Genomic DNA, 26,433 nt, shown 5'->3' on the forward strand with positions numbered 1-26,433 from the left:
ACCCATGCTGTACTTTATGTGTGTGTGTGTGTGTGTGTGTAGCTTGCATTGCTGCTATCTGTGCTATATTTATTCTGTGGAAGGATGTGTGTACGTGTTGTATGGTTTGCACTGCCACTTCCCATGCTGTACTTTGTGTGTGTATGTGTGTGAGTAGCTTGCACTGTGGTTGCCTGTGTGGTATTTATTCAGTGACAGTGGGTGTGTGTTGTATAGGTTGCACTGCTGCTATCCCTGCTATACTGTGTGTGAGTAACTTGCCTTGCTGTTACCTGTGCTGTATTTATTATGTGGGTGGGGGAGGGGGGTTATGTGCACATGATAGCTTGCACTGCTGCTACTTGCGCTGTACATATTCTGTGGTGGGGTGGTTAGATATGTGTGTGTATAGCTTGCAATGCTGCTACCTATGCTGTATCTATTCTTGGGTAGGGTGTATTTGCCTGGGTATAGCTTGCACGTCAGTATTTTACTCTGTGGATGTAGCTTGCAATGCTCCTACCCTGCTCTGTGGTGTATACTGGGTGGGGGATGGTGACATCTAATTCATCTTTGTTCCAGCAATGAAAGAAAGCAACACACCCACCACTCATTTTCTGTGCCCTGTTCCTAGTTGATTTTATTCCTGCTGTACCTACCAAAGACCATTCGCACCCTTGCACTCTGATATTCGGCACCCCTGGGCTGGCTTGCATGTGATGGGGGAGAGGTGCCGCACTACCCCTGGGCTGGCTTGTACGAGATGGGGGAGAGGTTTGTCCCCCATAACCTCTAGGCCGCTGCAGGTGTCTGGAGGCAGCAGCACTGCTTGGAATAAGCAATAGCTTCCCCTTGCCTGCTGCCTGCAGCCTAACCCGGAGTATTTAATCTTCAGATAAGAAAGGGGGCAGGAGCTGTGGCAGGCCAGGCTGGCCTTGCTCAGGAATCTGTACTGCGTGCTAGAAAGACGGGCAGGGGGGGTGTTAGCGTTGTTTCAGTTGGATGATGCATTGTGGAAGGGTTCACATGAGTCACAGTTACTGCCCAGGGGCTGCAGTGAGACCGGTGAGCATCAGCACCAAACCAGAGGCAAAAGGCACTCGAACACAAAGCACGAGGAGGGCAGGGGTGTCCAGGGAGGGTTTTTTATTTGCTTTTGTTGGGAGTTGAGATTTTCTTCCAGCCTCACAGCCCTGCCATCCGCTGTCTTTTTTTTGTTTGTTTGTTTGTTTTCTTTTATTTGGCACGGGGGTTCCTGAAGTGGCGTCCAGCGAAGTGGGCCTTGGCCCCCAGCTCCTCCTCGATCCTGGTGAGGGAAGAGGAAAGACAAGGAGAGCGAGGTCACAGAGAGAGCACTGCAAGCTCCCCTCCACCCCACCCAGGTATTCGCATCCTCCCTCCCCATCATCTTCTGCTGCTTCCGTAAGCGTTTGACAAGAAGTCCCATGACGTCACAGCCCGGGAGGGTCCGGGTCGGCCCGCCAGACGCACCCTGAGAGGGAGGGAACACTCACTGGGCCACACTGGCTAGGAAGTCAGAGAAGACAGAACCCAGGCCATGCGTGTTCGTCTTCCTAAGATGTGCCCTGTGGAGCCAGACCAAAGTCCAGCATCCTGTCTCCAACCCCGGGCAATCCAAGTCACAAGGGCCTAGCAGATCCACTCCTTGCTGCTCACACCCATGCATCAAGCGGCCTTTAGCTGTCTAATAATGCTTAACGGATACTTCCTCCAGGAACTTGGCCACATCCTCTGGCAACTGATTCTCCAGCTCGATTGTGCATTGAGTGAAAAAAACAGTTTCTAGGATTTGTTTTAATTCTGCTACCTATTCGTTTCGGGTAGTGGGCCCGAGGCTTCCCACTGGTTGAAAAGGTAAATAACTGTTCCACCCCACTCAAGATTTTTCTGGTCCTCTGTCCTGTCCTCTCCCGGTCGCCTTTTCTTCAACGCTGAAGAAACCCTTCCCTCCTCAGCCTTTCTTCAAAGGGCAGCCATCATTTATCATTTAGTTGCCTTCCTCTGCACCTTTTCTAGTTTCAGACATTCACTCAATAGTTAAGGTGCAGTCATACCCTGGACTCACACAGGGGCCATAATCCCAGCCTTCTACTTGCTTTTTTGACCACCACTGCCCACAGAGCATCCTTTTCCTGAATGGTGACTCCCGAAACAGAGCCCAATATTGGGTGCGTTTGTCCCAATGTGCGTTATTTTGCATTTGTCCACCTTAAAATTTAATTTGCCATTTAGAGCCCCCCAAACCCAAGGTCTCGCAAGGTTTTTCTGCCGTTCCTGCTTGTAACTCTACATAATTGTATGTGATCACTTCACTTGTTGCTCTGTTTCCCAGATCATTGATGAATATGATCAAAGAGCACCAATCGAGAGACGCGGCCATTCAGTCCCTACCCTGTGCCCTGTCTTTTCGCCACTTAAAATCCAGGACAGGACATCGCCTCCTACCCCATTGACTCTTAATGGCCTGAGAAGCCTCTCATGAGGGACTTTGTCAAATGCCTTCTGAAAATCACTCTAGCAACGAGCTCACCCTAATCCAAATACTTAAAATGAATCTAAAACATTGCTCTCAAAATCTCCCTCTAGACGTGAACTTACAAGTAACATAACAAATAGAGAGGGGAGGGATAAGACCTCAGATTCGGTGTGGTGGGAGGATTACACCATGCCAGGAATCACCTCAATCATCGGTCTTAAAAAAAACTCCTCATAAGCAATCGAATATTTTATTTATGCATTCACCTTCATTAAAAATATAACAAAAAACGTAGCGCAATGAACCGTCCATATTGTGATGTCTGTGCTCATTACGGTATCTGCTGGCTGCTAGCATAATCTTTATGCAAATAGCTCTACTGCTTTATTTTATATATTAAATACTTTAAGTAAATACTTAGAAGAGCTTTTCTCCACAACTCGCTAAACTGGAAAAAAAAAAAGAGAGACGCTTATCTTGAAAGGGGAATCTAGCACCCTGTTATTTCTAGGCATCACCTTGAAAGGTGAATAAACTGCAGCAGCAGATCAGTAGGCGAGAGCTGCTTGCAACAGCCGGAAGGTTTGAATTAGAAAGCTGCCTTCTAAAACAGCTGAGAGCTCTGCTGCCGCTGACCGCGAACCGCTGGCCAGGGATGGTTATTTCCAGCTTTTAGTGAATTTGGATGCAGTTCCTTCCACTGCTTTTGCTTGGCCTTTACAGCTGTGCCTCCTAATAAGTCAGTGCTAGACGCCCCTTTCAAGATACCTGCCTCCTCAGTTTTTTTTTCCAGTTTAGAGAGCTGTGGAGAAAAAAAAAAGTAACTTTTAAGATAAATGTGTGGAGCGTAACTTTCAAACAGCTGCGCGCACCCCCATACACGCGTGTCTATGGGCGTGCAGAAATCTACTCCTTTTATATATTTTATAACCTCGCGTATACGATAAACGCAGATTATGAAATATGCATAACACGTAAAGAAAACCCCACAAATACATATTGCACTTATCCGGATAAGTCTTAAAACACTATTTATCCAGGTACATCAGATAGCCAGATAAGGAGAGTTTTAAGACTTATCCGGCTTAGTAGCACCTTTGCTGCCATTCAGCCGGATAAATGAGAACGTCTCCGGATAAGTCTCGCACAACTTCCAGACCCTTTTGGTTTAACTGTAAAAATATACGCGTGGAGATTTTACCTGCAAAATATACACACACACACACACCCACCCATAGGTCGGGTTTTATGTGCGGAAGTCTAGAGATTTCCCAACACGCGCGCGGCAATTAAATGAGTCTGCCGGTCACCGAGCCTCACCTCACCTCCCCCCGTTTTACCCAGACCCCAGCCCAGTCACTATTTCATTTTTAGATGTTTATTATTCCTTACTCCAGAAATAGAGCAGATGCTGCCAAATCCGCACACATAAATTGCTTCTAAAATAGCACAGCACGCGGGCTGGTCCCACCCTGAAACACTCCGGCCTGCCACGTTTTTTTACACATGCAAATGAATTCGTGAACCCTTACCTACATGTGTATGTTTGAGGTTTATAAAATAGCATACACACCAAGAATATGCTATTTACATGTGTATATGCCGCTTTTTAAGCATGCAACTTTTGAAAATTAAGCTGTAAATGAGGTCCATATACAGCTACTATCAAGCTGCACCAGTTAGCTGGATACATTTGGCTAGTTTTAGACCTGCACAATAAAAGAACTGACTTAGATAGATAAGTCTGAATATCGCCACTTATCCAGCTAATAAGCAGCCGTGCCCCAGAACGTCCCATCACGCCCATGACTTAGCAGGATAAATCCGGGTAACGGTGGCTGCTGAACGCAGCCAAATAAATATTCAAACAGAGCCACTTAGCCGGACAAGTCTGAACGTATCCCGCTAAGGGACGCTGAATATCAACTTCTAAGTGTTTAACCTATAGAATAAAACAGCAGCGTTATTTGCATACAGTAAATATATCTATATATGGACTGCTCATTGTTTTACTAAAATTTACAACAAAAATTGGATAAAGATGAATATATAAATAAAGTATTCAATTGTTTATGAGGAATGCTTTTTAAGCCCGATGATTAAAGTGATTTGTGGTCTGATCTGCCCTGTCAAGTTGATGTAATTTATACTCCGATATCATATCCTTCTGCCCAAGTTCAGAGATGGAGCAGAGGAGGTGGTTAGTTACTCTTGCAGCAAACTCCTGACAGAAGCTGCCATAGAGGATGGGGCAACAGGAAGCACTATCCGCTACCACCAACCCCCGTGAAGTAATTCCAGCCGCCTCACATGCAATTCATGTCTGCTAATTTAAAAAAGCCGTATCACTATATGACCTGGTGCCCCAGCAAGCAACATTTTAGCATTAAAAGGGACATATTTCTCAGTGCAAAAGGTGGAATTCTTTCCAACCCTACTGAAATTTTGTTTAAACTCCGCTTTAAAATGGTTGATATGCCAAAGCCATTGAAATAACCGGCCTTCCAGTCATTGCCCGACTCTCCTCCAACGTGCCCCACTCTCCTACCTCATCAGCTGGTTGTACTTGGCCAAGCGCTCGGACCTGCAGGGTGCGCCAGTCTTAATCTGACGGAAGAGGAAAAGGAAAGAAGGGTGAGAGGAAAGGTAAGGAAGGACTGTTGTCTTATTCTTAGAATTTACAGGATGGCAGCATTTTGTCAGGGACCCTGCAGGGATTCGAGCCTGGCTCTTGCTGTTTGATGCTGCAGCAGCCTGTGGAGTGGCCACCAGGTGGCGCTGCTACACCACAGACTGCAGGGTGTTGCTTTCTACTTTCAAACCGGTGCTGCCAACAATAAAATAGGTACATAAATAACTCAGAAGTTATAGATTAAAAAGAAGTTTATTTATTTTATTTTTTTTAGTGGTGTTTATCTGTTTTATCATTTCATGTTCGACCGTGTATGTTGAGTAATAATCCGCTTCGGCTAATGCATTAGCGGCCTATAAATACTAATTAATGAATAAATTAAAATGCAGGATGAAAAAAGGAAATCTTAGTTCGTGCCCCAGCAGAAATTAATACGTGAAATGCTCAAAACTTCCTCCTGCTGGTAAAAAAAAAAACCCCAAGTAAATCGGGAGGCCCTGCAGTGCTGATCAGCAGAACGCATCCCTCCCAGTTTAGCATCCCACGGACGGGCATAAAGGCTGAATACCGCAGGGCCAGCTCCATCAGAGTCCCAGGCCAGCATCGCACGGAGCAGTCTGGGCTGGATTTCAGAATCTGGCACCCCCTTGAAGCTGGGCCAGCTCCTCTTAGGACTGGACAGTGGGTGCCTTTGAAATCCGGGGCCCTAGGCGCTTGTCTCTATTACCTACGCCTAAATCCAGCCCCGATCCCGATACCCTCCTCTTTGTCTCAGATGAACTCTTATTCAGCGAATCGCACCCGGCTTACTTCTTCCCAATCCTGGCCTCGCTGTTTTAACTTCAAGCCTCTTGTTTGTTTTGGCCTCTGTGACCAGACTGTAAGCTCCACGCAGCAGGGACAAACTCTTCAGTGTCTCTGCAGGGCACTGCGCAAGCCTGGTTGCGCTTTACAAATGAACAATAATAATGCGGACAGACAGCCTTCAGGGCACACCCCGAATCTGGCCGCATCTTGTAAGTGGAGGGGAGGAAGGTCACTCACCTGTCCGGTGCAAAGCCCCACCACAAGGTCAGCGATGAAAGTGTCTTCGGTCTCCCCGGAGCGATGGCTGACCATCACGCCCCAGCCATTGGTCTGCGCCAGCTTGCACCTGAAACACACACACAGGATGGTCTCACTGCTACTGCCGAATCAGGCCCACAGAGGGGAGGGCTAAAACCATCTGGCAGGCCACCAGTTAGGAAGTATTTAGGAAGTCCGGGCTCCAATGTTGTGTCTACACCAAGAACAAGTCTTGATGTCCCTGGGATCGGACAGAGACAAAGCCTTGCAAAAGATAAAACTACTGCTCTGCAGAGACCTGGAATAAGCTGACTCGCATCCCTCTCTCTCCTACAAGCGCCGTTCCCCCCTCCCCTGCCACCCCCTTCCTCCACCTTAGCCCCCATGCCACACGATCAGCCTCTGCCCTCCCCCACGCATGTTCCACCCACTCCTGCCCCTTCCCCATACAGCGGGCCCCTCTCCCCCCCTCTCCCCAGGTGCCCCCTCCTTCCAGGCAGCATGCCCCTCAGTGAAGGGCAGTCGGTGGACAAAACAACGCCCCAGGCAAACGTTGCTTTCTGCACCCCCTTCTCTTTTATGCACACAGACTGACTCAGAAGGGTGAGGTGGCACCGCTCTCCCCCCTCCGTTTGATGCCCCAGGCGACTGGCATGCTCCACCTCCCCAGCCAGGGTTTCACCCCTCCCCCACGCAGCACTGCCAGCCCTGCGAGAGGCAATTCTCGCACATGTTCCCAGCTCTCCAACTCACGCCTGGATGGACTCTGTGACGGAGCCGATCTGGTTAACCTTCAGCAGCAGGCAGTTGCAGGCTTTGACCTCTATGGCCTTCTGGATCCTCTTGGGGTTCGTGACTGTCAGGTCGTCCCCCACAATCTGGATATTCACCGAATGCTGGAACTTCTTCCAGGTCTCCCAGTCATCCTGGTCAAAGGGATCCTCGATGGAGACCACTGCAGGGGCAGGAGGCGGCAGAGTGACACAGGGGAGGGGGGACGAGGCATAACCTGCCCACTCTAAATCCAGTGCTCCCATTGCTCTAGGAACAGGCTAAGCCAGGCCAAGCTTTATCCCTAGTGCATCCTGGGAATTGTAGTCCCAGCCTTTCTTAGCCGGGTCGGAACTACAAGGCACAGCGTGTTATGGGATAAAACCAGGACTGGCTCAGCCTGTGCCCGATGACCCGGAGCAGTTAGCAAAACCGCAGCCCTCAGAGCAGGGCTTCTCAAACTTTTAGCTGACGTCGCCCCCATTTTAGCACTTGAAAATTCACGTGACCCCCGAGGATGCCAAAGAAGAAATAAGCAGGAGTGTGGCCTCCCTCCAACCATCACTCCACTTTTCATGCTCAATGCACCACACCTGATCCACCCTTTCCAACCTCCCCCCCCCCCCAAGAGCTTTCTGCATCCCCCTCACTCATCCTCTCCTAACCCCCAAGCCCTTCTTCTAACCATCAACTGATCCTGCCATCCCCTCCCTCACTCCATCCCCTGCCCCCTCTATCACATCTCAGCCTCACCTCCTCTCACATCCCCCCAGCTGATTCCCTCCCCTCCCACTCCTCTCCTACATCCTCCAATCCTTCTTTCATTCCTCCGCAGCCAATCCCTCTCCAGCCGATGCAGCCCTAAAACTCCCTCCCGCATCTGATCCCTCCCATCAAAGGGCCTCATCTCTGAACGTCCCTCAGTGCCAGGGCCCGGCGACAAGAACATTTTCCTCTTGAATTCGTTCCCCGGTGGGTGAGGAGAGAGGGACCGTGGCCACCTTCACAGGCCGTGCACACTCAGCCCTCCCCTCCCCTCACCCTCGTGGTCGGTCCCAAGCCTCACAGTGGCGGGCAAACGACAGCAGCAGTGGTAATGGGAGTCAGCATGAGGCCTGCGAGCCGGTGCATGTTCACAGGCGCTGCAGCTGCCACAAGCCTTCCTCGTGCGGGTCTTCCTGGTGCCGCGGAAGCTCGTGCAAGGGCCCGCCCACTGCAGGCCTGGGAGAGTGCGCTGGTTGGCGGGCCCCTGCGGCCTTCCAGTACTAGTGCCGCCGCTTCTGGAGCCTGCAGAGCGCTGCCGCGTCAGGCTCTTGTGAACCTCGCCCGGGGTCCCGACCCACAATTTGGGAAGGCCTGCCTGAGATCAAGAACTCTGGGCCTGGCGTGCAACAAATGGGTCTGGTTTCCAGCTTATCCAGAATAAATATGCACGATGTGTATTTGCAACAAAACAAGTGGAAATAAGCTGCCCCACATAGGCACAAGTCACCAGATAGGAGCAGTGCGGGATGCAGAATTAGAATTCATTCGGCTCCTATTTGGTGATATTTATTTGCCTACAGTGGAGGACAGGCCTAGTGGTTAGAGCAGGAGGCTGTGAATAAGGGAAGCCAAGATTCAAATCCCACGCCCGCGCCTGTCGCCAAGCCCCAACAACAGCTGGCAGACTGCCCTTATCTCCAGGATCCTCTGTGCTGTCTGAGCTGCCTCTGCTCTCTCCCCGGGCCCTGCCTGCAGAGGGGCACAAGCCACCTCCCAACCACCAGGCAGGAGGGGGAGGAGAAAGGTGTTTGCACCCTCTCCATAAAGTCAGCAAGGCAAACCAGGGCTGTCTGGAGTCAGGTCAGAGGCCTTTGCAGCAGGAGGGGGGTGCATGGAGAGGAGGGTTCCAGGTGCCTCCCGACTTACCAGGGTATTTGCTTATAAAGCTTTTGTACAGCTCCCCCAGCTGATCTCCTGTGATGTACCGATTGGGGTCATCTGGGGACTTGAAGTCCAGGTCGTATTTGCCCTTGCGGTAGAACTCGGAGGCGGCCACGTCCATGCCGATGACAATCTTGTCGGGGTAGCCGGCCTTCTCGATGGCAGACTTCAGGAGCTCCAACGCTGTAGAGGCAGAGAGGCAAAAATCCATCAGAGCAGAGAAGCGTGCAGGCACCCACGCCGATGCATGTAAAGCAGGAATGCAGCACACAGCTAAAGCATGGCTCTTCATCTGAGCCTGCTGCAGGCGTCACGCCGAGACACGCGCAGTATAACTTTCAGCACTACGCATAGCTCAGCACATACGCGCATAAACAGGTGTGCCCATTTTATAAATCATGCGGGGGGGAGACGCCCGGCTTATAAAATACCACGTATCTCTGCTCTGAAAGTACACGTGCATGTTTCAGACAGTACACGCCCATTTTTAATGCAGGGATCCGCAGAGTGTGTGCACCTATTGTATAAAAATATGAGCATATATTTTACTTGCAAAATCATTCTAAGGTGTGTGGAATAACTCTCAGTGGAGGTGGGCATTTTATAAAGGTCGCGTCCTTTTCTCCCTGAAGGTCGCTCCTGGGCCGTGCACCTACCCCTCCCTCCGTATTCCCCCCGTGGGCCATCGCTTCTTACAGCCCAGGCTGCGGGACGCCGCTCCGCGCGACGCTGCGGCGGGCAGATCGCGTGCTGGGGCCCTGGAAGTGGAGGGTCGGTCTGCCCCCCTCCCCCGGCACACACACACACACACACACACGCGTGCACACACATCCCCTCTCGATCGAGTTACTGCGCTAATTCTAGCCGTGGCCTTTGAGAGAAGAGAAGGTAGGGCTGGCCGAGCGAAGGTCAGCCTGGAAAGGTCACCAGGACTTCGAAATCAGAAACCAGGTTTAAAAGTAGCTGAGACGGCTCGAGTGGCGCAGTTATCGTGTTCGTCCGCTTTAATGCGCCGGAATAAAAAAAACTAGAAAGCAAGACCTTCCCATGGGGCTGACTTAATGTGTTTCGGGGAGCTCGGGCCAAGACAGAAGGAGGCAGAGGCATTGGCAGGAAATTCAAGTGAGTGACAGATTGCATTAGAAAGGTGGGGAGAAGGGGACGGGGGTTGATGTGTGGCAGTGAGGATTAAGGACTCGGAGGCCCTGGAATCTTTTCCGGGAGAGGGTTAAAAGGCCCAAGTCTCTGTCACCTCCCTTCGGAAGTCTTCATCACTTTAACTTCAAGATGCCATCTGCTTTGAATCTCGGGGGGAAAAGCTTTCAGGAACTCCTCTGATCTGCTCGTTTTATTTTGACCTGACGAGGGCAGCGAGCTTGCCCAGTAAAAGGCCCGAGCTAAGCGAGTGCTGTGCATCAGCGAAGGTGGCGGGCGGCTTATCCCTAATATAAAGTTACACAGCGCGACTCATGCATGCGGCGGTGGGGGGGTTACGGGGTTATTACGCTGGAATCTAATTACTGATGAACTCTGAGCCTCACACAGACAGATAGAAACCTCATTCTGGGCCTGGCCAGCTCAGACCCGGTGAACTTACTTTACACACGTGCAGGCACACAGAACTGTCCGTGACATTTACTCCCCCAAATAATTACTGCTTGCATATATTGCAGTGCCTGCATAATTACTTACTGTTTCACATCCCCAAACAATTGCTTTAAAGTCTTTGCTAATGTTACAGCAGAAGGGAAGCGTCTCTCACATATAGAGATGTCACAGGGCCCAAGCACAGAGGCCTGATGTGCTTTACTGTGGCACCAGGACTGATAAGATCACAGAGAAGGAGGGGGACCCCTCCTGCCTCAGGCAATGTTTGATTTCTCACAGATGTAAAGCTTACTCTGTGCTTATGGCCAGGGACACAAGAACACTTAGACTCAGTAAAAAGTATAATGTCTTTTTATTAGTCAATATAAGTGTTCTCGGGAGATGCTGGGTACTGGGTGCCCTTCGTCTTACAATCTGACACAAACTATGTACAAGTGAACACAGCCTTAATGGAATCAACATCTACACAGAGCCCAGAGATGGCAGCACAGACAGATCTCTTGAGCCCTTGTGGCTAGGAACGTAAGCTCTGTATCTTTCTATGTACTGTACATATGTGTGTGTATTTGGGTATTCTTTGTGATAGTTGGTATTGTCTGCACTCAGCCATTTAGTGTTATTTGTAAACTATTCCTATAAGCCTATAATAAATCCACTGTTACTTTCATCTGGCACCAAGGTGTTGTATATGTGAGAGAGAGTATTACTGATGTAAACCCTGTCAGACACTAGTTTCTCTCTCTCTCTCTCGCCCCTGAACAGGGGGCCAGCAAGGAGAGGGGCATTTTATATTTAATTTAAATTTGAACAATAATTCCCCCCCCCCCCCCTCACCTTCATTGTTCTCCAGGATGTTGGGGGCAAACCCTCCCTCGTCGCCCACGTTGGTGGCGTCCTTCCCATACTTGGACTTGATGACGGCCTTCAGGTTGTGATAGACTTCGGCCCCGATGCGCATGGCCTCCTGGAAGCTTGCGGCCCCCACGGGCAGGATCATGAATTCCTGCATGGCTAGCTTGTTGCCGGCATGGGAGCCGCCGTTAATCACGTTGAAGGCCTGTGGAGGGAGGGGGGAGAGAAGGGAGGGAATGCAGAGATTGAGTGGTCCGGGAAGTGGTAGGGGAGCTGGCGGGACACTGGGGAGCGAGAGGACACGCAGCAGGGTGGGACTGGCACACAGGAAAAAAAGAATAAGCTGCTCGCCGGCAGGACAAGTAAGAGGCAAAAAAATAAATAAAAATGTGATCTGCAGGTAGAAGGAAGGCAGAGAGCTCAGGGTGTGAAGAGGAGGGAGAGGGCCTCCTGCGCGGTGAGGAAGGGCAGAGCCTAGAAATGCAATAAGGCACTCACGGGGACAGGCAAGATCAGTTCCGCATTGCCAGCCAGGTCGGCAATGTGGCGGTAAAGGGGCACTCCCTTCTCAGCAGCGCCAGCTTTACAGACCGCCAGAGACACCCCCAGGATGGCGTTGGCTCCAAACTTAGCTATGGAGAGAGAGAGAGACAGGTGAGAGCCAGGCAAATGGATCAAGCAACACTGCCTTAGAGAAAGTTACACCAGGTTCTCTGTGTACGACCTCAGGCAAGTCACTTTATCTCCCGTGCTTCAGTTCTAATCCCCGGCTCTGTCACTGACTCTATATGATCTCGGGTGAGTCACTTTATCTCCCGTGCTTCAGTTCTAATCCCCGGCTCTGTCACTGACTCTATATGATCTCGGGTGAGTCACTTTATCTCCCGTGCTTCGGTTCTAATCCCCGGCTCTGTCACTGACTCTATATGATCTCGGGTGAGTCACTTTATCTCCCGTGCTTCAGTTCTAATCCCCGGCTCTGTCACTGACTCTATATGATCTCGGGTGAGTCACTTTATCTCCCGTGCTTCGGTTCTAATCCCCAGCTCTGTCACTGACTCTATATGATCTCGGGTGAGTCACTTTATCTCCCGTGCTTCGGTTCTAATCCCCGGCTCTGTCACTGACTCTATATGATCTCGGGTGAGTCACTTTATCTCCCGTGCTTCAGTTCTAATCCCCAGCTCTGTCACTGACTCTATATGATCTCGGGTGAGTCACTTTATCTCCCTGTGCCTCGGTTCTAATCCCCAGCTCTGTCACTGACTCTATATGATCTCGGGTGAGTCACTTTATCTCCCGTGCTTCAGTTCTAATCCCCGGCTCTGTCACTGACTCTATATGATCTCGGGTGAGTCACTTTATCTCCCTGTGCTTCGGTTCTAATCCCCGGCTCTGTCACTGACTCTATATGATCTCGGGTGAGTCACTTTATCTCCCTGTGCCTCGGTTCTAATCCCCGGCTCTGTCACTGACTGTGTGTGGCTGGGGTGGGGGGCGGCCCCACACACTTCCCTCTGCCTCTGTGTGTGGCCTCAGGGCAAGTCCCTTTATACCCAGCTCTGTGTGTGTGTGACCTTGGGTGGGTTGCTTTATTTATTTATTTATTTATCTATCGTCTGCCTTTCATGATTGGTCGGCCCCTTCAGAGCAGATTACATTCAGGTACTGTTTAGTGTTTCCCTTTCCCCAGAGGGCTTACAATCTAAGGGCCCTCATTTACTAAATAAGCATTTTTTCCCCATAGACCCAGAAAAGCCTCAGTAAATCAGGCCTTAAGTTTGTACCTGAAGCAATGGAGAGTGAAGGGCCTTGCCGAAGGTCACAGCCCCCTACTCTAACCCTCCATCCCCATATGCCTCTGCTCTGATCCCCGGCTCTGTCACTGACTCTCTCTCTGTGTATGAATTTGGAGGAGTCATTTTATCTCCCTGTGCCTCTGCTCTGATCCCCGGCTCTGTCACTGACTCTCTCTCTGTGTATGAATTTGGAGGAGTCATTTTATCTCCCTGTGCCTCTGCTCTGATCCCCGGCTCTGTCACTGACTCTCTCTCTGTGTATGAATTTGGAGGAGTCATTTTATCTCCCTGTGCCTCTGCTCTGATCCCCGGCTCTGTCACTGACTCTCTCTCTGTGTATGAATTTGGAGGAGTCATTTTATCTCCCTGTGCCTCTGCTCTGATCCCCGGCTCTGTCACTGACTCTCTCTGTGTATGAATTTGGAGGAGTCATTTTATCTCCCTGTGCCTCTGCTCTGATCCACGGCTCCATCACTGACTCTCTCTGTGTATGAATTTGGAGGAGTCATTTTATCTCCCTGTGCCTCTGCTCTGATCCCCGGCTCCGTCACTGACTCTCTCTGTGTATGAATTTGGAGGAGTCATTTTATCTCCCTGTCCTTCTGCTCTGAACCCTGGCTCTGTCACTGACTCTCTCTGTGTATGAATTTGGAGGAGTCATTTTATCTCCCTGTGCCTCTGCTCTGATCCCCGGCTCTGTCACTGACTCTATATGATCTCGGGTGAGTCATTTTATCTCCCTGTGCCTCTGCTCTGATCCCCAGCTCTGTCACTGACTCTCTCTGTGTATGAATTTGGAGGAGTCATTTTATCTCCCTGTGCCTCTGCTCTGATCCCCGGCTCCGTCACTGACTCTCTCTGTGTATGAATTTGGAGGAGTCATTTTATCTCCCTGTCCTTCTGCTCTGAACCCTGGCTCTGTCACTGACTCTCTCTGTGTATGAATTTGGAGGAGTCATTTTATCTCCCTGTGCCTCTGCTCTGATCCCCGGCTCTGTCACTGACTCTATATGATCTCGGGTGAGTCATTTTATCTCCCTGTGCCTCTGCTCTGATCCCCAGCTCTGTCACTGACTCTCTCTGTGTATGAATTTGGAGGAGTCATTTTATCTCCCTGTGCCTCTGCTCTGATCCCCGGCTCCGTCACTGACTCTCTCTGTGTATGAATTTGGAGGAGTCATTTTATCTCCCTGTGCCTCTGCTCTGATCCCCGGCTCCGTCACTGACTCTCTCTGTGTATGAATTTGGAGGAGTCATTTTATCTCCCTGTCCTTCTGCTCTGAACCCCGGCTCTGTCACTGACTCTCTCTGTGTATGAATTTGGAGGAGTCATTTTATCTCCCTGTGCCTCTGCTCTGATCCCCGGCTCTGTCACTGACTCTATATGATCTCGGGTGAGTCATTTTATCTCCCTGTGCCTCTGCTCTGATCCCCGGCTCCGTCACTGACTCTCTCTGTGTATGAATTTGGAGGAGTCATTTTATCTGCCTGTGCCTCTGCTCTGATCCCCGGCTCCGTCACTGACTCTCTCTGTGTATGAATTTGGAGGAGTCATTTTATCTCCCTGTGCCTCTGCTCTGATCCCCGGCTCCGTCACTGACTCTCTCTGTGTATGAATTTGGAGGAGTCATTTATCTCCCTGTGCCTCTGCTCTGATCCCCGGCTCTGTCACTGACTCTATATGATCTCGGGTGAGTCATTTTATCTCCCTGTGCCTCTGCTCTGATCCCCGGCTCCGTCACTGACTCTCTCTGTGTATGAATTTGGAGGAGTCATTTTATCTCCCTGTGCCTCTACTCTGATCCCCGGCTCCGTCACTGACTCTCTCTGTGTATGAATTTGGAGGAGTCATTTTATCTCCCTGTGCCTCTGCTCTGATCCCCGGCTTTGTCACTGACTCTATATGATCTCGGGTGAGTCATTTTATCTCCCTGTGCCTCTGCTCTGATCCCCGGCTCTGTCACTGACTCTCTCTGTGTATGAATTTGGAGGAGTCATTTTATCTCCCTGTGCCTCTGCTCTGATCCCCGGCTCCGTCACTGACTCTCTCTGTGTATGAATTTGGAGGAGTCATTTTATCTCCCTGTGCCTCTGCTCTGATCCTCGGCTCCGTCACTGACTCTCTCTGTGTATGAATTTGGAGGAGTCATTTTATCTCCCTGTGCCTCTGCTCTGATCCCCGGCTCTGTCACTGACTCTCTCTCTGTGTATGAATTTGGAGGAGTCATTTTATCTCCCTGTGCCTCTGCTCTGATCCCCGGCTCTGTCACTGACTCTCTCTGTGTATGAATTTGGAGGAGTCATTTTATCTCCCTGTGCCTCTGCTCTGATCCCCGGCTCTGTCACTGACTCTCTCTGTGTATGAATTTGGAGGAGTCATTTTATCTCCCTGTGCCTCTGCTCTGATCCCCGGCTCCGTCACTGACTCTCTCTGTGTATGAATTTGGAGGAGTCATTTTATCTCCCTGTGCCTCTGCTCTGATCCCCGGCTCCGTCACTGACTCTCTCTGTGTATGAATTTGGAGGAGTCATTTTATCTCCCTGTCCTTCTGCTCTGAACCCCGGCTCTGTCACTGACTCTCTCTGTGTATGAATTTGGAGGAGTCATTTTATCTCCCTGTGCCTCTGCTCTGATCCCCGCTCTGTCACTGACTCTATATGATCTCGGGTGAGTCATTTTATCTCCCTGTGCCTCTGCTCTGATCCCCGGCTCCGTCACTGACTCTCTCTGTGTATGAATTTGGAGGAGTCATTTTATCTCCCTGTGCCTCTGCTCTGATCCCCGGCTTTGTCACTGACTCTATATGATCTCGGGTGAGTCATTTTATCTCCCTGTGCCTCTGCTCTGATCCCCGGCTCCGTCACTGACTCTCTCTGTGTATGAATTTGGAGGAGTCATTTTATCTCCCTGTGCCTCTGCTCTGATCCCCGGCTCCGTCACTGACTCTCTCTGTGTATGAATTTGGAGGAGTCATTTTATCTCCCTGTGCCTCTGCTCTGATCCCCGGCTCCGTCACTGACTCTCTCTGTGTATGAATTTGGAGGAGTCATTTTATCTGCCTGTGCCTCTGCTCTGATCCACGGCTCCGTCACTGACTCTCTCTGTGTATGAATTTGGAGGAGTCATTTTATCTCCCTGTGCCTCTGCTCTGATCCCCGGCTCCGTCACTGACTCTTTCTGTGTATGAATTTGGAGGAGTCACTTTATCTCCCTGTGCCTCTGCTCTGATCCCCGGCTCTGTCACTGACTCTATATGATCTCGGGTGAGTCATTTTATCTCCCTGTGCCTCTGCTCTGATCCCCGGCTCCGTCACTGACTCTCTCTGTGTATGAATTTGGAGGAGTCATTTTATCTCCCTGTGCCTCTGCTCTGATCCCCGGCTCCGTCACTGACTCTCTCTGTGTATGAATTTGGAGGAGTCATTTTATCTGCCTGTGCCTCTGCTCTGATCCCCGGCTCCGTCACTGACTCTCTCTGTGTATGAATTTGGAGGAGTCATTTTATCTCCCTGTGCCTCTGCTCTGATCCCCGGCTCCATCACTGACTCTCTCTGTGTATGAATTTGGAGGAGTCATTTTATCTGCCTGTGCCTCTGCTCTGATCCACGGCTCCGTCACTGACTCTCTCTGTGTATGAATTTGGAGGAGTCATTTTATCTCCCTGTGCCTCTGCTCTGATCCCCGGCTCCGTCACTGACTCTCTCTGTGTATGAATTTGGAGGAGTCATTTTATCTCCCTGTGCCTCTGCTCTGATCCCCGGCTCTGTCACTGACTCTCTCTGTGTATGAATTTGGAGGAGTCATTTTATCTCCCTGTGCCTCTGCTCTGATCCCCGGCTCTGTCACTGACTCTCTCTGTGTATGAATTTGGAGGAGTCATTTTATCTCCCTGTGCCTCTGCTCTGATCCCCGGCTCTGTCACTGACTCTCTCTGTGTATGAATTTGGAGGAGTCATTTTATCTCCCTGTGCCTCTGTTCTGATCCCCGGCTCCGTCACTGACTCTCTCTGTGTATGAATTTGGAGGAGTCATTTTATCTCCCTGTGCCTCTGCTCTGATCCCCGGCTCTGTCACTGACTCTATATGATCTCGGGTGAGTCATTTTATCTCCCTGTGCCTCTGCTCTGATCCCCGGCTCCGTCACTGACTCTCTCTGTGTATGAATTTGGAGGAGTCATTTTATCTCCCTGTGCCTCTGCTCTGATCCCCAGCTCCGTCACTGACTCTCTCTGTGTATGAATTTGGAGGAGTCATTTTATCTCCCTGTGCCTCTGCACTGATCCCCGGCTCCGTCACTGACTCTCTCTGTGTATGAATTTGGAGGAGTCATTTTATCTCCCTGTGCCTCTGCTCTGATCCCCGGCTCCGTCACTGACTCTCTCTGTGTATGAATTTGGAGGAGTCATTTTATCTCCCTGTGCCTCTGCTCTGATCCCCGGCTCCGTCACTGACTCTCTCTGTGTATAAATTTGGAGGAGTCATTTTATCTCCCTGTGCCTCTGCTCTGATCCTCGGCTCCGTCACTGACTCTCTCTGTGTATGAATTTGGAGGAGTCATTTTATCTCCCTGTGCCTCTGCTCTGATCCCCGGCTCTGTCACTGATTCTGGTGTGAGATCGCAGGCCAGTCACTTTTATCTCCCTGCAGCTTGGCTTCCATAGTTAGGGACTTACACTTATTCTCTGTTCCATCCAGCTCGAGCATCACTTTATCAATCTTCTCCTGTTCTACCACGCTCAGTTTCTGCAGAAAAAGAACCACATTTGGAAAGATTCACAAGGGTGGTAGTGGAGTTGTAAGGTCATTCACGGAGCCCCCGCAATGCACCATGCTTTTACAAAGAGCCAGCACTCACACGCACAGTCTTGTAATGCTGCTCTGTAAACTCTCACATATCCCAGCATGCTTCAGGATTCTTTGGGGGAATGATAACTATTAACCCTTTTGCTCTGGTTCAGTGCTCCAGGCCTACCCTCCCCACACAAATCGGGGGAGCTGGGGAGGAAAAGGCAGGGTGGAGGGTTGGTAAGGGCACTCTTTGCCCGTGAGTACCCGCTAACAGGATAGGAGGACATCAAATGATTGATCAAACCAACAATCTCATTGGCTGAAGACCCTCCAGAGGCTAAATCAGCACCCAGTGCTCCTCTCCAGAACTGCATCCAGGTACACTGTGTAATGCTGGTGTTGGCAGGGAGTGGGGGACGGTGGGCAGGGCAGGGGGATGCAGACAGTATGTCAGAGCCTGGGCTAACCTTTTCATGGAGTGCGGGCGCAATGGTCTTGTTGATGTGGTCGACGGCGTGCAACACACCTGCAGGGGGAAAAAGAGAGCAAAAGGAGTCACAGTCTCTCCCACCTCACTACATGGCCTAGCGTTGAAATCTCTGGCACTCACCTTTTCCCAGGTACCTGGATTTGTCCCCATCGCGGAGCTCCAGAGCTTCATAGATACCAGTGGAGGCCCCGCTGGGAACAGCTGCCCGGAATCGACCTGCAAGCAAAGGTCCTTGCAATCAGCGGTGACGTCCAGGAAACTCCAGCTGTCAAACTCCAAACCTCTCCTCCCCTCCTCTGACCAACAACTATAAATCCACCCCCCCCCCCCCCCACAAACCGGAATGACCTCCGCAAGACTAGGTTAGAAAACTAGAGGTCATCTGCACTTTGTTCCAACTGGGAGCATCACTCGGATAGCACCAAGGTCCTCCCATGGGAGCCTCTGGGGTTGTTCGTATGGCGACAGCATGGGAGTGGCCCCGCAGATGTCCTTCTGGTCACAGGGCACCACAGCGATCCCCCAGAGGCTACTTAGGAAGGATCCTGGATCTCCTCGCCACACCACTTCTACCTGTGGGCTCTAAGCTCACCAGGTGGTTCCAGGACATTAGGGATAAGCTGAGACTTTTCCTAGTTTTAATCCCAGTGCTTCTGCATGGAAAGAGAAGGCAAGACGCATACGCAAGAGGTGGGGATATAGGAAAGAAAGCTAAGGACTTCCATGGATGCTGGGATACATCCGCTACACAGGAAAAGATTCAGAGCGGGGTCTCCGGAGACCCTCATGTGGGGATCATGGGCACGCGGAGACACACTCTGCTACTTGCCTTTGGCGGTGAAGAGATCCACCTCCACTGTGGGGTTCCCACGGGAGTCCAGGATCTCCCGGGCATGGATGCGCTGTATGGACATGGTGCCTGCAGGAGAAACAGGAAGGGCATGATCACAGGCAGGCGACAGCGGCGGCAAATCCCCCCCCCCCCCCCCCCGAGGCACAGAAAGCAAAGCACCATCATCAAGAGACCGCAGGATGAGGCTGCACGAGAGAACAGATCTTTTTAGGAAAGGAGGGGGGGAGGAGGATGCATGGAACAGCCTCCCAGGGAAGATGGTAGGGGCAACAACAGTAAGCCTGGGGCCTGGGGCATTGCGCCAGGAAAGAAACTGGTCAGAGACTGGAGAAGCCCATAGGGGGTCCCCATCTGCTCTCGTCTCAGCACGGTCCAGGTTTCCTTGCTTCAACTTCAGAAATCCAGCAGCGCTCGCCGACAGTGACCTGGGATGACCATCCCACGCCGACTCACGAGGACAGGCTGAGCCAGTCCCGGTTTCACTGCCTTTGCACCTGTACAGGGCCAGCGTCTCCGAGGAAGAACCAGGGCTGGCTCAGTCTCTCCCTTTAAAGGCGCTTGCACTAAAGCAGCAACGTCGATCCTTGCCGTGCCCGCGTGGGGTTTCAATGATCAGGCACTGGGGTAGGGGGGGGTGGCGAGTTTCCTCCCTCTAGAAATCATCCCCCCCCCCCCCACCGGCCCCACAGCAAAGGCAAAGTTCTTGAAGAAACTTTCAAGCCTGAGAGCCCCAGTGAGCCATCAGACCCTGCAGCGGCCATGCCCCCTCCTCCCACACAGCGGGGGCTGTCGGTGCACAGGGCTCCCAGATCCTGCGCTGAGTTTTAGATGTCACTGGCGCTCTGCGGGGCAGTAGGGTTTAAGTAGCAGAACAGTGGCAGCTGGGGCGCTCCAGCGCCTAGGAAAATTTGGTGGCCGGAGGCAGTTGTCTGCATTGCTGATGCCTAAATGCAGTCCTGGTGATGAAAATCCGCTGTTCGGCTGTCCGTGCTGTATTCATCCTTTATGCATAAGACTGTGAGAGCTGCATAGGGCTCTGACAAAGATCTGCTCTTCAGCTAGCCATGCTGTACTCGTGCTTTATGCGTATCAGTGTGACAGTGTGACAGCTGCTTGAAGCTCTGATGAAGATTTGCTGTTCAACTCTCTGTGCTGTATTCATGCTTTAACGTATCAGTGTGACAGCTGCTTGAGGCTCTGATGAAGATCTGCTGTTCAGCTCTCTGTGCTGTATTCATGCTTTAACGTATCAGTGTGACAGCTGCATGGGACTCTGATGAAGATCTGCTCTTCAGCTATCCGTGCTGTACTCGTGCTTTATGCGTATCAGTGTGACAGCTGCTTGAAGCTCTGATGAAGATCTGCTGTTCAGCTGACTGTGCTGTATTCACTCTTTACAACAGTGTGACAGCTGCTTGGGGCTCTGATGAAGATCCGCTCTTCAGCTCTCTGTGCTGTATTCATGCTTTAACGTATCAGTGTGACAGCTGCATGGGGCTCTGATGAAGATCCGCTCTTCAGCTCTCTGTGCTGTATTCATGCTTTACACATATCAGTGTGACAGCTGCATGGGGCTCTGATGAAGATCCGCTCTTCAGCTCTCTGTGCTGTATTCATGCTTTACACATATCAGTGTGACAGCTGCATGGGGCTCTGATGAAGATCCGCTTTTCAGCTCTCTGTGCTGTATTCATGCTTTAACATATTAGTGTGACAGCTGCATGGGACTCTGATGAAGATCTGCTCTTCAGCTATCCATGCTGTACTCGTGCTTTATACGTATCAGTGTAACAGCTGCATGGGACTCTGATGAAGATCCGCCCTTCAGCTGTCTGTGCTGTATTCATGCTTTACACATATCAGTGTGACAGCTGCACATAGGACGAGGGGGAGCTTTGATAATAATCAGCAGAACAGGGTGCCCTGATTTATTTGGATCTGCAGTAGAGGAGGGACTTTCAAGCTCTTTGTAAATAAGTTCTTTCCTCAGGAATTAAAATACACATCAGAATTTAAAAGGAAATAAATCTTCATGTAATTTTGTCTTTATTAGTCATTTGCTTATTTCCTTTTGCTAGGAAAGTCACAAGGCGGATTAGAAGGAAAGACGTCAATCACAGTGCGTATGTGGGGTGGGAGTGGATGGGATGGAAGGGGGGGGGCATAGAGTGCAATGCCAGCTGTTTTGCGATTTCAGCTGCACAAAGCAGTCACCCAGGAGGGTCGAGCTTCCTCTGCTGATACACAAATACCAAGCACTCAAGAAAAAATATCAGAGCGTCATGTAAACATCTTTTACTCCTGAAAGAAGGAAAATGGCTTAACCCAGAGCCCACAGGGCCACTTTGGGCCAAGGTTCAGGGTATTTCACCTTACCTGGTCCTAGTCTGTGCTGGCTGGAGGTCCTCTGGCAGGTCTGGAGCTGGAGTCATCCTCCCCCTCTGCTCCCTGCCGTTTATACCCGGTTCCTGGCAGCCCCTGCCCACTTGGCAGCTGCTTAGGGACCGGCTATAATTTCTCCTTAGACAGCTCTGGCTGGGAGCTGAGGGTGGTGGTGGGGGAGGGGGACAGGAGAAGTAGGCGCCAAATTCTGGGATGGAGTCCAGCTCCACATCTTTCTTTCAGCCTGAAATGTGACCCTTAGGGGGCTCTGGTTCCAACCGTCTCGACTCCTGTATTCCGTTCCCGTATCCAGTCCTGGATTTTTCTCAGCACTGTTGCTTAGGGCGTCAGGCACTGGGAAGTTTACACATTTTGGGAGAATAGTTCTAACTGAGCAATTATGCGCCCAGGGCAGGCTCCCGCTCTGACCCCTGTGTCTCTCTCCCTCCACTCTGATCCATAATCTTTCCCTCTCTCCAGGAGAGCAGTTCTCTTCTTGACTTTTCATCCATTGATGGTAATGTGGCCCACACTTGCATTCCAGTCAATTTTCTGCCCCCCTAGGTGGCTGCCCCCTTTGCCCATCCGTTGTTATGGTGCTGTTTGAAAAAAAGGCAGGACTAGATTATAGTCACCAATGAAAGTGGAGTTAGATTGACTGTTATGTGAAAAAAAAAAAAAGGTTTTAATGAATCAGAGCTTACTGTTTAAAAATAAGGTATTCTGAGGTACCTTTGTGTGGCAGCAGTGGGATCAGCGCCTGGTGTCACAGCTCTGCGGCCTCAGGACTGAGTCGCACATAGCGAGATTGGTGGCAGCAGTGGGATCAGAGCCTGGACCTGCTGGTGTCACATGCACTGGGTTACCCAGTGAAACTGAGAGCAGGAATTGAAACCTGTTTAACACATATCTCCTTTCTGTAGAGGCTCAGAGGATGCTTGAGGTGTATTCCCTGAGATATTAAGAGCTATATTCTCAACAGGGAACCTAATTACAGAGGTGCAAACTTTGTTTGCTATGCATAAAGGGTGTCTAAGTTTTTCAAAATGTATCTCTACATGTCCTTAACACATATTGCCCTTGGGTGGCGCCCTTCATCAGGCCTCTATTTGTGTTAAGACAAGGGTCAGGGAGATGAACCAGCAGTTCTCAACCTCTAACCTTTACTGCCCATTCAGCCCACAGGTTACAATAGAGCAGGAAGAGGAATACAAGGAGTGGCAAGCAAACTATAGGGGTGGGGATAGGGATGTAGGGGTATAGGGGAGTAGAAGGATAGGACAAGGTTTGTAGAGGTGTGAATAAGGGGTGGGGAGAGGGAGGAGATGGATGTAAGTGTGGGAGGGAAGTAGAGGGATGGGGAAGTATGTAGGGATTATAGGGAATGAGAATGGGGAGAGGTTTAGGGGTGGGAAGGGGAGCAAGGTGTGCTGGAGTGGTGTGAAAGGGGTATAGAGGGTAGGGGAGGAAAGAGAGGTGTGTCAGGGTGGAAGGGGGAGGAGTGGGGTTGCTGTGCAGGAGTGAGCTGTAAGGAGAAGTACAGGAGTGGGGGAGGGGGGGAGTATAAGGGTGGAGTGGATGGTGGTCTGCAGGAATGGGGTGAAGAGTATGGGGTGGGAGGAGATTACTGGGAGGAAGCCGAGGTGGATGGGGTGGGGTGGGAGGGGGGGTTAATGGGTGAGGGGTGGACAGGAAAGTTCAGGGAGGGAGAGAGGACTGCAAGGGGGATGGGTGATAGTGTGCAGAAGGGGTGTGGGAGGGGGAACACCGAGATGAAACAGGAGCACAGGAGGAAGAGGGAGTGCGGTGCTTGGTGGCTGCGCCTTGCTGGTCTCTTCCCTGCTGCCACTGTAATCAGCTGAAGAGAACATGCAGACAGTGCCTGCTCGGAGTGGGCTATATTTAGAGGCACAGTAAAGGTCAGGGAGCACTCGCCACTTGCCCTTCCATTCCAAGCAGGCATTTAAAGGACACAGTAACCTGAGCAGCCCAGCCCTGCACTAAGGAGCCGTCTGAGGCGCAGGGGAAAATGGGGAATGGGCTGGAAGTGCCAGCCTTTCATGAGACAGCACAGCTACCTCTGCCAGCTCTGCCATGCTCTGTTCAAGCATGATCTCCCCAACACCCAGTCACTAAGAATGAGCTTCAGCTACTTGAACAAGACCATTCTCCTATTCAGGAGGGTCACACCAGTGAAGGCTCTGGGGGTGAATGACAGGGAGGGGGTAAAGTGAGAGGGTGCGAATGAGGTGGGGGAGAGACATGTGAGGAGGATATACGAGAGGCGGGGTGCGAATGAGGTGGGGGAGAGACATGTGAGGGGGATATGCGGGAGGCGGGGTGCGAATGAGGTGGGGGAGAGACATGTAACATAGAAACATAGAAATGACGGCAGAAGAAGACCAAACGGCCCATCCAGTCTGCCCAGCAAACTTTCACACTTATTTTTTCTCATACATATCTGATACTCTTGGCCTTTAACTTTTTGGTTCTATTTACCTTCCATCCCTGCCATTGATGTAGAGAGCAGTGCTGGAGCTGCATCTAAGTGAAGTATCTAGCTTAATTGGTTAGAGGAAGTAACTGCCGCAATAAGCAAGCTACTCCCACGCTTATTTGTTTACCCAGCCTGTGCAATTCAGTCCTTGTTGGTTGTTGTCTGAATATAAATCATCTTTTCTTCATCCCTCCCTGCCATTGAAACAGAGAGCTATGCTGGATATGCATTGAAAGTGAAGTATCAGGCTTAATTGATTCGGGGTAGTAACCGCCGTAACAAGCAAGCTACTCCCCGCTTTTTTGTGAATGCAAATCCTTTGTCCCACATTTCCTCTTGCCGTTGAAGCATAGAGCAATGTTGGAGTCACATTAACCGTGTGTATGTTTATTGAATAAGGGTATTATCTCCAGGTAGTAGCCGTCATTCCCGCAAGCCACCCTCTCTTCATTCACTTCATTCACACCCTCTCCTCATTCTCTTCATTCACACCCTCTCTTCATTCACATCCTCTAGACAAGCCACATCCTCTAGACAAGCCACCCTCTCTTCATTCACATCCTCTAGACTGTAGATGTAGTGTACTTGGATTTTCAGAAGGCATTTGATAAAGTTCCTCATGAGAGGCTTCTAGGAAAAGTAAAAAGTCATGGGATAGGTGGCGATGTCCTTTCGTGGATTACAAACTGGCTAAAAGACAGGAAACAGAGAGTAGGATTAAATGGACAGTTTTCTCAGTGGAAGGGAGTGGGCAGTGGAGTGCCTCAGGGATCTGTATTGGGAACCTTACTTTTCAATATATTTATAAATGATCTGGAAAGAAATACGACGAGTGAGGTAATCAAATTTGCGGATGATACAAAACTGTTCAAAGTAGTTAAATCAAGAGCAGATTGTGATAAATTGCAGGAAGACCTTGTGAGACTGGAAAATTGGACATCCAAATGGCAGATAAAATTTAATGTGGATAAGTGCAAGGTGATGCATATAGGGAAAAATAACCCATGCTATAGTTACACAAGGTTAGGTTCCATATTAGGTGCTTCTACCCAAGAAAGAGAGCTAGGCGTCATAGTGGATAACACATTGAAATCGTCAGTTCAGTGTGCTGCGGCAGTCAAAAAAGCAAACAAAATGTTGGGAATTATTAGAACGGGAATGGTGAATAAAACGGAAAATGTCATAATGCCTCTGTATCGCTCCATGGTGAGACCGCAACTTGAATACTGTGTACAATTCTGGTCGCCGCATCTCAAAAAAGATATAATTGCGATGGAGAAGGTACAGAGAAGGGCTACCAAAATGATAAGGGGAATGGAACAGCTCCCCTATGAGGAAAGACTAAAGAGGTTAGGACTTTTCAGCTTGGAGAAGAGACGGCTGAGGGGGGATATGATAGAGGTGTTTAAAATCATGAGAGGTCTAGAACGGGTAGATGTGAATTGGTTTTTTACTCTTTCGGATAATAGAAAGACTAGGGGACATTCCATGAAGTTAGCATGTGGCACATTTAAAACTAATCGGAGAAAGTTCTTTTTCACTCAACGCACAATTAAACTCTGGAATTTGTTGCCAGAAGATGTGGTTAGTGCAGTTAGTATAGCTGTGTTTAAAAAAGGATTGGATAAGTTCTTGGAGGAGAAATCCATTACCTGCTATTAATTAAGTTGACTTAGATAATAACCACTGCTATTACTAGCAACGGTAACATGGAATAGACTTAGTTTTTGGGGTACTTGCCAGGTTCTTATGGCCTGGATTGGCCACTGTTGGAAAAAGGATGATGGGCTTGATGGACCCTTGGTCTGACCCAGTATGGCATGTTCTTATGTTCTTATGTTTATGGATCCACAGTGTTTATCCCACGCCCCTTTGAAGTCCTTCACAGTTTTGGTCTTCACCACTTCCTCCGGAAGGGCGTTCCAGGCACCCACCACTCTCTCCATGAAGAAATACTTCCTGACATTGGTTCTGAGTCTTCCTCCCTGGAGCTTCAAATCGTGACCCCCTGGTTCTGCTGATTTTTTTCCAACGGAAAAGGTTTGTCGTTGTCTTTGGATCATTAAAACCTTTCAAGTATCTGAAAGTCTATATCATATTACCCCTGCTCCTCCTTTCCTCCAGGGTGTACATATTTAGATTCTTCAATCTCTCCTCATAAGTCATTCGATGAAGACCCTCCACCTTTTTGGTCGCCCTTCTCTGGACCGCCTCCATCCTGTCTCTGTCCCTTCGGAGATACGGTCTCCAGAACTGAACACAGTACTCCAGGTGAGGCCTCACCAAGGACCTG

At 50.2% G+C, this 26,433-nt stretch overlaps 1 protein-coding gene across 1 annotated transcript; it reads right to left on the reverse strand.

The window, feature by feature from the left end:
• Nucleotides 1–1,108: 1,108 nt before the first annotated feature.
• On the reverse strand, nucleotides 1,109–21,787 carry ENO3 (enolase 3). Its single transcript, XM_029580674.1, has 12 exons — nucleotides 21,638–21,787; nucleotides 19,238–19,327; nucleotides 18,529–18,624; nucleotides 18,386–18,444; nucleotides 17,804–17,873; nucleotides 11,829–11,962; nucleotides 11,313–11,535; nucleotides 8,856–9,053; nucleotides 6,927–7,128; nucleotides 6,153–6,261; nucleotides 5,025–5,083; nucleotides 1,109–1,285 (listed from the first exon to the last, which is right to left on the reverse strand). Exons 2-12 carry the CDS (start codon nucleotides 19,320–19,322, stop codon nucleotides 1,216–1,218), a joined length of 1,305 nt encoding a protein of 434 aa, XP_029436534.1. The 5' UTR covers nucleotides 19,323–19,327; nucleotides 21,638–21,787; the 3' UTR covers nucleotides 1,109–1,215.
• Nucleotides 21,788–26,433: the final 4,646 nt, after the last annotated feature.

Source organism: Rhinatrema bivittatum, chromosome 16 (genome assembly GCF_901001135.1).
Source record: "Rhinatrema bivittatum chromosome 16, aRhiBiv1.1, whole genome shotgun sequence".
Lineage (NCBI taxonomy): Eukaryota > Metazoa > Chordata > Amphibia > Gymnophiona > Rhinatrematidae > Rhinatrema > Rhinatrema bivittatum.

Coding starts and splice junctions, on each gene's coding strand:
- ENO3 (XM_029580674.1), bottom strand. CDS start 19,322: ATGTCCATACAGCGCATCCATGCCCGGGAGATCCTGGACTCCCGTGGG. Junction 18,445..18,528: donor ATCCAGGTACCTGGGAAAAG/GTGAGTGCCAGA, acceptor TTCCCCCTGCAG/GTGTGTTGCACGCCGTCGAC. Junction 5,084..6,152: donor TGGGGCTTTGCACCGGACAG/GTGAGTGACCTT, acceptor CTCTTCCGTCAG/ATTAAGACTGGCGCACCCTG.